Source organism: Plectropomus leopardus, chromosome 13 (genome assembly GCF_008729295.1).
Source record: "Plectropomus leopardus isolate mb chromosome 13, YSFRI_Pleo_2.0, whole genome shotgun sequence".
NCBI classification, from domain to species: domain Eukaryota; kingdom Metazoa; phylum Chordata; class Actinopteri; order Perciformes; family Serranidae; genus Plectropomus; species Plectropomus leopardus.
The window spans coordinates 21,700,650-21,712,734 of NC_056475.1; the positions used below are offsets into that span (position 1 = coordinate 21,700,650).

Sequence of the window (12,085 nt, forward strand, 5' to 3'; positions counted from 1 at the left end):
TTTTTCCTTCAGAGTGCTCATGTTGAATTCAACCCCTGTACAATACACATCAGAGTTTGTCTTCTTCTGAGACTTTGCTGTTCCAATCTGAACAAATTTAAAAACAGAAAAAAGAAACCAATTTAAGGATTTTTGTTATTTCCCTTTCAATAAAATGCTTCACATTTTAATGAAGGAATGAGAGTTCCTTTTTCCAAAGTTTAGGGGCATGGCCATTACAAGTGTGAGAGCAACAGAGGAATCCAATTTATTATCTGATTGTCCCTGATTGTCCCTGGCTATGTTATTGCAGTATTGTAATAGGCTGTAGTGTTAAAGTGCCTATCAACAGGAATACATGAATCTCAGTATGTGCAGAATATGAAAAGTGACATTAGGATACTATTAGCATGGAGGATCCAGGTGTATTACTTTAAACCCCATACCGGAAAATTAATACAGGAAATAATTATGTGTATTATTACTCATGTCTGGTTCTACAAAGCATTTTTAATACAATAAAAAAGTGAAAATAGATTTAAATTATAAACATACTATTAAATATCTGCAACAACATTTTTTAAAAAAAATCTACAAACCTACTTAATTTTGAATTCAAGTTCTATCTCACACAGGCTCCACCCTCTATTGGACTCAAGCAGACATTCGCCCACTGAAATTGGCATAAACATAACCGGCCAATCAGGACACGTCTACCCAAATACAGAGCTAATAGTACATTAGGAGGTGTATGACGCCAGCCTCCCCTTCGCTTCATTGATGGCAGTTGCCCACTGATACATCTGCATGTTCCTTGATGACCTGCAAAATGAGGTGTGCAAAATGTCTATTGCTTGTCTTTCGAACCCAGCAGGGTTAGGCCATGGCTCCACCCAGTTCAGTTGCTTACCTCCTGGGTAACTGCAACTGCAATGACCTAGATCATAAAGAAGTAGGTGGGCTGTAGCGACAAACCTTCAGCTAGTCAGTATCGGTGTGGCTGGATTGATATCATACCCTGACAGGGCGTTCATTTCACTGGGCTCCACCCACTGTACCCATAGAGTCCAGTGGAGGGTGGTGTCTGTGTGAGATAGAACAAAGGTTACGATATTGTAACCCTTGTTCTATCAGCACAGGCGGAGCCCTCTCCCTCAGGGGCCTTGTTGGTCATCCATCACTTGCTGAAGAGGATGTAATTAGTCTACTTCATACTGTGGGCTCCACACATATTCAGCAGGCCCGTTAGATGTGCGCCGAGCTTTGAAGCCAAGTTTCATAGAGGCCAAACAACGGAATAACAACTCCAGAGTCAAGATGCCATTAGGCACAAAAAGACTTTCTTCCCATAGACTTACACTGTAAAGAGGCGTCTGTATATCATTGGACACACTTCTTTGAGCACCACATCACGATCAGGATTCGATCCATTTGGTCCAATATGTTTTGGAAAGAGCCATGAGATTAAATCATGTTATCACCATTCAAGTTAGTGGAGATCTAAACTGGAAGTAGCTGGCTTGACCCGCATACATCTCTAGTGTGCTTGCTCTGGACGCTGTGATGCCAAAGCTGCGGCAATCATTCAGGCAATTTCATACCATGGAAATAGAGCTTTTTTGGTGTCTTGCGCCACTGAACTTTCATAGGAACGAACAGGGTCATGCCTCCAATGCAGTATCCAGGTATTTTCCTTTGTAATCTGGCATGTCCTCATTAGCTGGCTACGTTAATACAAATTTCAGTGGGCAAATGCGTGCTCAAGGTTGGAGGGGAGTATTACATATAGAATCTAGTAGAGGGCTCCACCTGTGGTAACAGAACTAGGGTTACAAAGTTGCAACCTTTGTTATATAATTGGATTTGGAAAACTGCATGTTGTGCTTATTGCCTCTGTTCTTGAACCATTTTAAAATGTCATCACTTTTACCTCTTGGAAAAGTGATACAACCCTCATCTAAGCTATAAACCAATTAACCTCTAACTGTCAATAAATTAGCATCCAGTTCTCTTCAAGTATTCCTTTACACTCTCTCTGACCTTTGAGATGCTCTCCCTCAAGCTGGGTGACCGCTGCCTGCGGGTGGTGGTGGTGGCCATGGTGGTGGTGGTTTCCATGATTGTGGTCGACATATCAGACACTGAGAGCGGCGTGGCAGAGGTGGTGTCAGTGGTCAACACGGAGAGCGAGTCCCCGACCAGACGCAAGTTCCCCTCCACCTGTACGCTGGGATCATTTTCTGCTGCCAGTTTGAGCACCTGGAGACCGTTGTAGTAGAGCCCTGAAATCTGACCCTGGAAGGGCCGGCCCTTGTCATGACCACCAATTTTAATGGCTGCCTGGCTGTTAAAGATGGTCAACTGTCTCCCTAAAATTAGACAGAGACATAGAGGAAGAAAGAGCCGGAAAAAAGGGAGAGAATGGTGGAGCAGACATACAGAAGTCATATGGGAGAGCTTGCACAGGAATATCATTTGTACCAGGTGGTCTTTAGTGATTATAACATTTATACTTAGTGATTGATTTATAACTGAATTAGATGTTGATTTTAAAAGGGAAAGGTTAGTTAGCATCAGGTTTATGATTTAGACTTTACACATGCAGGTTATCATAAGTGGTGGGTTATATATATTTAGGTACCTATTTAAGTGTTTAGATAGGACAGAAATATTTTGAATTATCACTGTTGTTAACAAACTGTCTGTAGATGTGATAGAAAATGACTTAAGTGTAAATGCTGAATCACTGTTATTTCATCTGTTGAATAACTCGAAAGCAACCTTTAACATGAGAGAAGGGTCAGACTGTCCAGTCATAAAGATTAGAGGAGCTTAGGGTGACTCAATTTCTTGAGATATACTTGTTGGGAACTGGTTCGAACTGGTTTTTGTTATTTAAGAAAGACAAGCTTGCTAAGAAGATTGCTCTCTTTAAAACTTTGTTCTTTTGGCAACTTGGGTATAACTAATAGATTGATTACTAAACAGGGTTACTGTGCACAGGCCCACCTGCAAAATGTGACACAAATTAAGATGTACTGACCAGGAAGACAAACAAGAGATGTAAAGGAACTGCAAAGACATACAAAATAACTGCAACAAATTTGCCTCTTTTGAAGACACAAAATGACAAAAAAGAGAAATGTAACAATAAAAAGAGACACAAAACTATCTCAAAAAAGACAAAGTAACTACAAAAGGGGCAAAACAAACACAGACAGAGACAAATGGCTACAAACAGACACACAAAGGACCAAACAACAACAACAACAACAACAACAACAACAACAACAACAACAACAACAACAACAACAACAACAACAACACAAAAGTACCTCAAAGAGATGGATGAAAAAAAAACCCTACAAAGAAACGCAAACTTCTTGAGTGGGCAAAACAAACCGACACAAGATAACCAAAAAGATACCGACTGACTACAGAGAGACAACATTTTTAAAAAAAGGGGCACAAAAAGAACAGAACGAGAAACAGAACGACCAAAAAAGACAAAAATGACCTTGAACCAGACACAAAACAACTAAAAAGAGACACAAAACAAACCAATAAAGACAAAAAATGACCAAAAAGGGGGCAAAACAAACACAAAGAGATAAAAAACAATTCCAAATAGATACAAAATAACTGAAAAAGCAATAACATAATGCTATCAAAGAGACACAAAATGACTGCAAAAAGGGGCAAAACAAGCAAAAAGAGACACACATTTTTTACAAAAGGGGGTAAAAAATAAATAAAATAAAATTACCAAAATAATTACAAAAAACGACTATGAAGAGATAGAAAATGATTACAACAAAAAGGAAGCAATGTCACGACAAAGTCTCCCATGTAGGAAAGTGGGTGGGGTCTTTTACATGTCTGTGCACACTGCCCCATTGTCTTATAATCCACTCATGGTATAACTAAGCCTGTGGTGAGGGGGCTTAGCAATCTGACTCTATGCAGAATCTGATGTGTGGAGCCTGATTCCTGGTAGCATCACTTTAATAAACAGTCTAATTTAAGACAACAGAGACTGACCAGAGAGTGTTTCTTTATTCACCAGCAGGGAGAAAAGAGCAGATGTTTTTTCCAGGATATTTATTTATCTCTTAACTCCAGAACAGATGGTGCAAGGATGCGAATCTTATGGCTGCTTTTTGAAGAGATGGGCAAATTATTAAAATGGCAGTCTGACTATATGTCAGTCTGTGTAAAGCTTAATGACAATAAGAGCCAAACACTCTTCCCTCCACTGACTTCTTTAGCCATTAGGCCATTGATACATGCTCTGCTCTGGGCTTCTCTTACTCTAATTGTTTCACCTCTTGAAAGGGGCAATGATATCTAACAGCACCATTGTCAGCAGCCTCACTGATAAGCAGTGTTACATCAGAGGAGGAGGACTGCAGTAATGGGCCCTTCTCTGGAGAATACTTATTAGCAAACTTATTGGCTGCAAACAGTGATCTACTTTAACAGCCTGTCAGGACTGTTTTGTCGCAGCAAAAAACTTGAGCTTGGGAGTCTGACGTGGTCGTTGTAAGGCAGTACAAGGTTGCAGGGAACAAGAAAGAGAATTTGGTTTGATCACACCCAAAAGTTATGGTTTGAATATTCAATTTCGGAGTACACTTATGTCACATGTTAGTTTAATTGATGTTTATGTAGAGGTTACACAGCATTTTAATGATTTTTACGTGGAATAATTACACACAGTATCTAATTACACACAGTGGTTAAGAGGGGCGATAGAGGGTTAGACAAGGGTTATGTGTTTTTAGGTAATTGGTTTAAAATCTTTGTTAAGGTGCAGCTTTTTCCACAAGGTGTAAGGATGACAAAGAATAAATGGCATGAGTGTTTTGACACTTATTTTGAGTTCCACTTGAAGCTTCACTGCGCTCATCAAAATTCATAGCCAATACAAAGTCCAATTAAAACAGGTGTTTACATGCAGGTAACTTCCTTGTCACCCTTATCTTCTGGCACTGCACCTCTCATGTGGGGAAGGTTATTTAGTAGTTATTTCAAGGATTAATTAATTAATCAATTAATTTTTACCTTTATCGAGTAGCCACTCGTCAACTACCCGACCAAGTCTGTATGGGATTCTTTGTCTAGCAATAGCCAGTCGTTCATTATCATAGTGTCCTTCAAAGAATTTGGAGAGACAGATTAAAGGTTAAAGTCTGCAAGCTGAAAGATCACATGGTTAGAAACAGAGTTATAATGGCTAACAGGTTTAACAAGTTATCAATTTTAACCCAGCTGTGAGTTAAAAGAAACTTGTGCTTTACTTAGTGTTATCTAGTTATTACAGTGTTAATGCTAATTAGAGTAATGTTTAGGCTATTTATAATCTGCTACACTAGTTAGAGGTATTTAGCTAATTTTTTTTTAGCAAAGCATTATCTTCAGGAAATAGCAATTACAGTATTACAGTTATGTCAAAATGATTTTATGCACTGTATAAAAAGAGGTTAATGCAAGTAAACACAAGAAAGCATTAAGAAAAACAGCCACTTCAGCAAAGACAGTCAGGAAAACAGTTACAGCAGTAACAGCATATAGACAAATATACGCATTCTGTTAGAGCAGAAACAGTTATTAGGCTTTAAATTTGACTGAAGTCATCATAGAGGGCCAAAGTTTTACCCCATGTCTGTTGAACAATGATTTGTTATAATATACTCCGAGATAATTCAGTTCATTTTTACTGCAGCTCCATGAGGTTTTCAAAACATGTCTACAGTGGCGGATATTCCTATAGCCAACATGGGCAGCCACCTAGGGTGCCCTCCATAGGACGCTGCCAACATTACAAATTTTTTTTGGGGGGGCATCAAAAAACAAGCAAACAAACAAACAAACAAACAAGAAAAAAAACAATAATAGATTCCTTTTGGGGCGCAGTACAAAAACAAGAGAAAAACGAATTTTTTAAACTCTGTACATACTGTATTCTCTTATTGTTTGTTTTTCATTGTTATTTGTTATTCGTCCTTTATTTGTGCGGATCTTATAAGCCCTTGATGTTTACGGATACATTTGAAAAATGTAAAAGATACAACTAATAATAATAGTAATAATAATAATAATAAAAATAATAATGATGAGGATTAATAAACAATAGTAATGTTTTAATTATTGTTTGCTTAGGGTGCAAAATGTGCTAGGTCTGGAACTGCATGTCTATATCCCAAACTATAATATATATATGTAGGAGATATTTATGTAATTATATGTGTATTGGTGTGTGTTTATACAATATTTTCAGACTGTGTTAATAAGTCCAGTAGTCAATAAGCTTTGGCTGATGCAAAATGCAAAATGACATTGTGGAAAAAGGCTAATGGGACAGAAGCTGCTTTCACATGACAATGATACCAGGTTGCACATGGGGCAAGACTTCAGCTCTCTATTCAACACATGCAAACACAGAAGAAAAACTACTTCATGAAATATACTGTTTGATACAAACTCCAACTGTATGAATTCTCAGTTAATATTAGTGCCACAAATACTTTTTGAAGAAGATTTCTTATTCAAACAGTAAATTCTTGTTGACACTCTTTATGAATTATTGCATGCGTATGGTGCATGTAGTTCTTTATAGAAGAACAGATGATCTGCAAACATGTGTGACCCACATATTATGAATAAAAAAATGTAAATACATAAAAATGAATAGAGAAATATATAACAGTTTAAAGTCAACCATGATGTTGGACAATGAATGGATAAAAAGGATTAGGATTACAGCACAACATGGAAAAGCAGCCACAGTACATGACGCTGCATGACAATTAAAGGGAAGCTTACCAAGACTATGCTTTTACTGTAAGCTTTAATATACAGCGGGCTTTACAATAAGTGAAGCATTCATTGAGCTTTTGGAGAGCTACAGGCAGTGCCCTTGTACTTTTTGCTGCACACAATGATAAGAAATGTGGTACTTTATGTGTTTGAATGTCCATTTAAAGCCCAAAAAGATTGATTATGTTTCCTTACACTCATAACGGTCACCTCTGCGATATTCACTCTGTTTACACTAAAGTATCCTTGTTCATGACTGCAGATATGTGCTTTAGTCATTAGAAATGTTTTAAAAAGCAGTTCTTCCTGAGTGGAAGCTGACATAAAGCGTATATACTACATGCATGGCCATCATCATTACACAGTTTCTGATTTATGTACGACTATGGCATGTGCGTGTATGCTTTGAGCACCAGCTGGAGGCAGAGCGGGGACTTGGTTTCCTCCCGCTATGCCAGCTGGTGCACCTGTTCTAAATAAGGTTAATTGGTTGATTGGTTCAGAGCAGGTTAAAGCACAGCCGGTTGTGATCACATTATGTATGTTTTTTTCTTGTCTATGTGTATATTAGGCATTTGTGTACAAAGGTGGGTGAACTTAAAACTTTTTGGACATTGAAAATCTGTGTGCGCAAGATGCATCTTCTCTATGTATTCGTATTTTGTTTGTTTGCCTTTGTGTCTATGCAGATCTCATCAGCATTTAATATGCAATGCCAATGTATTTGTATTATCCAAAAGCTATAAAGTCAGAATACAATTTCCATGCATGGAATTGATCATTTCATATGTTGATTAGGACATAATGACACCTGGAATATATAGCAAGATACACCCGGTAACACTGTTATCCCCAGGCAGGATAACTCATTATATTTATGTTCAGGGACAATATTTTATGTCATAGCATCTAACAGCTACCTGGACACCAATCATAACATTACACTGCAATGTAAAACACATATATGATTCAGTCATTATAGACCTGAGCCCTTTCACAGATGGAATACAGGATAAATTCAGCCAAATCCATCAATCTGTTTATGCAAAACAGACATCACGGAAAGGTCACCTTCTTAGTGTTCACCAGCGGACGGATGAATGTAAATGTAAGCACGTTCACTCCAAAAATGTTAATGTCAACAAGAATTTAGCGGTTCAATAGAGAATGTGGAGTTGATGTCAAATCATGTGGGACTGGGTCGCCATGTTCCGAGGATTGTTGCTTTGTTATCTATGTTACCAAAGAGTATGCACTCAGTTTATGCACAATGGGAGTTGAGGCGGTGCATCAGGGCCTGCCAAGTCATATGGTTCCATGTTGTTTATTTTGAGCATTTATGTGTGTTTCATGATTGACAGCTGTGTGCTCACAATCAATGGCACTTGCTTCCAATTGGCCAGACGAGCGTATGGGAGGGAACTTGATACAGCACAAAGTCTGACTCCAAGTGATGTCACCAGCTCAAAATGGCAGTAGCTGTATCCTAGGCTATTCAAAGGAGGCTGGGAAACACTATTTGACCCATGGGAACTGTGGGGTATGACACATGTAAAATGCACCAGAAGCTGCGAGGTTGGAGGGTTACAGCAGTTGGTGTGCTAGAGAGCCTTCTTGGGTGTGCTCAGCCTAAAAAAAAGTTTGGACACACTTGAATAGATGGTGGCCAATATACAATAGAGTACTTTTATATAGAAAGTATTTTTTTCAATAATTGCTGAATTATTATTCATACCGTGTAAATATATTTTGCCCCACAGCACACTGTGGACGCCTTAGTGAAATGAATCAATCATCCCATATGTTCTATAACAGGTTACCAGCCTAGCTTTCACTGTGCATGTGTTGTATGCTAATGATATGACGCAATAAGAAGCCCTCACTTCTCCCCTTTAACCGGATGTTTTGGCTTCACATTGAGAGGAAGTGGTGATGCGTCATCCATCTTTATATACAGCCAATGTTTTAGTCTAGAAAATACTGCTTGGGCTCCATATGCACATACATTTACATATCAATGTTATACCTATGAAAAACCAAGGGAAAACGCTGCCTTAATTTACTGTAAATTAAGATCTTTTTCTCATCTGTGACATCCTTCCCACCTGTCCGCCAAACTGGCAGCAAAATGGACAGCGGCTGATGAAAATTCTTTCATTGCTAGATATGCTTAGCAGGGCAGCTCGAGGCAAATGTATCAATTTCAGATTATTATATTGTTTATGCAATATGGCATGTCCGGTTGTATGTGTGCGGCAACCTAATAGATAGCTTACAGAGCGATGAAATAACTAGACTGGAAAGCTGAATTAAAATGAGCCACTGGGTAAATTGCCAATCTTTTTTTTTTTTTTTTTTTGCAAACAGTACATTTCACAAGAGCTCATTCGAGGATTTATGTTTGATAGGCAGACATGCAATCCTTTCTCGATAATCCAGATGCTCCATGCCATCTCTCTGTGTATCATATATAACCACATAGTTGTGTCCCATCAGTCTTACCTGGCGGATAACGCTCAATGACTGGATGGTTGTCCACCTGGAGAGTGGCATTGCCACCGCTGCGTGTGAAGCGCACTACATGGTACTTGCCGTCATTTACTATGACAGCAGGCTCATCGATGGTGATGTCATCTGTCCCCACATTGAAGATGACACCAATTTTTCCTTGATCCTGCAGGTGAAAAAGAACACATGTGACACATTTAACAAATGAACAACGATGTGAATTGAAAATATTTCATATCGTATCCACTCAAAAGACGCAGAGTATAGAGTTTCTGTCGACTTCAGGGCTGTCGAGCCAGAAACCTTGTTTAAGCGGTAAAAGTGGATCTTTTGTGACATAGACAGTATGTTTAGTTCTTTCTTAAGGGTTCAGCATCAGTCTCTCTCAGCAGTCGGCTCAGGTTTCCTGATGTGGATCACTCCTGACAGAATCCCTCTGCTTCTCTTTTAGTTGACCAACTTCTCTCCCTGTCAGCCTCTCCCTGCTCCTGCCAACCTTCCTCAAAGATCAAAGCTGCATCTCCAGCCAGCCTTTGGGTGGCACTAATAAGAAACATTGGAAACAAACTGTGTGGGGTCACTGTGCCTGTCTGGCCTTTGTACATTCGCTGCCTTGCAGTCTCTCTGAATGCAACACAAGGTCAAAGCACTAATGTGTGGACACATTGAGAGAAACAGCACACGAATCTGCAGAGAAGCACGACATTACACTTGAACACTGCTGACAATCTACAAGCTGTTAGACCGCAGTAATAATAACCTTTGTAGCTATGATGAAAACACAAAGAACATGAAAATCCTAAAATACGGAAGGCTCGTCAGTCATCACAGTATGACACAGAACACATTTTGCTAGCCCGAAGTTAGATCGACGAACAAAATTTCAATGTAATTAAATGGTAGAGCTGCAACAATTAATTGATTAATTGACTAGCTGGCTACCAACTAATCGCTAATTAATCTGATAATCAATTAATTGGTTTGAGTCTTTATTTTAAAGGAAAAAAAAGGTAAAATTCCAGCTTCTTAAATGTGAATATTTTCTGTTTTCTTTGCTCATCTGTGACAGTAAACTGTATATCTTTGGGTTGTGGACAAACAAAATATTTGAGGATGGCATCTTAGGCTTTGGGAAAACTGATTGCCATTTTTTCTTTTTTTCCCACAAAATATCTGGCATTTCATAGACCAAAAAACTAACTGATTAATCAAGAAAACAATCAAGAGATAAATCAATAATGAAAATCATTGTTTTTGCAGACCTATTCACTAATTAGACCAGCAGTCAATGGGTTTTGCGATGAGTGTGTGTTGTTTTGTGGCATGTTGTGCACATCAGAAAGCCTCATTACCATTACATGGTATTAATAAGTGGCTTCCAGGCTGTGTAGCTTCCCCAGTGTCATTCAGTGGTTCCTAAAGTCTGCAGGTTTTTATTCAAACAACCTCTCCTCCTGCAGCTGGCTGCACTATATCACACCTTTAACCGGAGGAAGGAGGGGAGGTAAACAGTGAAATTGCCTGGTATAGTGTTTTATTGAAATGAAATCCTGCAGACTGCTGGTCCTGCATGGCACACGGTGTACACAATATTTACTGGTCTTACAGACATTAATATCTCCCACGGTGGGTCTTGCATTACATTGGATTTCCTTCCTTTTCTGTCAGAATTGACTTCCAGGGTGCATTTCTTGCGCTATTCAATATAACTGATTGCTCCCTTTCTCTCATACTTTTAATATTGCATTACTGACTGAAAGATGTGAATTTTAAATATGCCCACAGAAATGCTTCTTTTCTTCCCTTGATGGTGGCTGCCATTGTGGTAAGTAAAACCTGTCTTAGAGCTTTGCTCTCACCCCCTAATCATATGTAAAATCCTTCTGGAAACCTTTTGAATGTGAAATAATTATTCATGCTGACACAGTTGGTGTTAAGTACAGAAGTGTGAAGTGTCCTCAGAGACCTTGAACGTACCATTAATAATATAATTTTAAGCCTGAGAAATCAACTTTCAACTTAGTCCGTACAAAGCAGCTCTATCTCCAAACAGAGTCTCTATATTGAAGGTCAGCAGCAGGTCGATGGCTCTCTGAAATGTCTGTAAATTCTGTAATCACTTGAAAGTTGCCATGAACCCAGGAGGAGACAATGTGCGGCTGATTTATGGCGCATGAACTACGGCTGCATAATGAAATTCACACAAGTCTAAAAGAAGATGAAACCCCTTCATGACAAATGTCTGCCCACTCACAGTTACTCACTATGAGACTGAGTTAATTAAAGTCAGTGTTACTGTATGTTAGTGGGAATCAGCATGATGTTAGACTTCCAAGTCACATTTTAATTATACAAATGTATGTTGAGAATTACAATTTTATCACCTTTTTTATATACATAATATTAATTGTCTGTAATAATTCTCTCATGTCTCTTGCTTGTTTATATTCTGCACATGCAGCACAACTAGTTTGGTTTAGTCACTTTTCCTACAAAGTATTCATTAGGCAACCACAGAGTAACGCAGCCTCAGTTCAAACTCAGCCCATGTCCTCCGGACAACAATTATCGTCTCCAGCAGCCTGGGCGTGGCACCAAATTCCTGACCCTATGCATGGGCAGTCTCTGTGGGCCCCCTTCACTTTCCTATCTTGATCTACGTTTCTCTCATACACCTTTTGATTTATTGATTTATTTTTAAGTCAGTTTGCTATCTTTTTTTCTTTCTTTCTTTTCTTTTTTGGAGCTTTAATTCCCATTCTTGGGGAAAGACAGTGTA

The 12,085-nt window shown here is 38.7% G+C and overlaps 1 protein-coding gene across 1 annotated transcript in view; it reads right to left on the bottom strand.

The window, feature by feature from the left end:
- Positions 1 to 12,085, bottom strand: part of nrxn2a (neurexin 2a) — a 125,341-nt gene that overhangs the window by 5,549 nt on the left and 107,707 nt on the right. The window contains exons 17-19 of the mRNA XM_042499087.1: positions 9,301 to 9,472; positions 5,044 to 5,133; positions 2,020 to 2,348 (exon numbers count right to left, since the gene is read on the bottom strand). Of these exons, the coding sequence (XP_042355021.1) occupies positions 2,020 to 2,348; positions 5,044 to 5,133; positions 9,301 to 9,472 (591 nt within the window). The remainder of the gene's footprint in view (positions 1 to 2,019; positions 2,349 to 5,043; positions 5,134 to 9,300; positions 9,473 to 12,085) is intronic.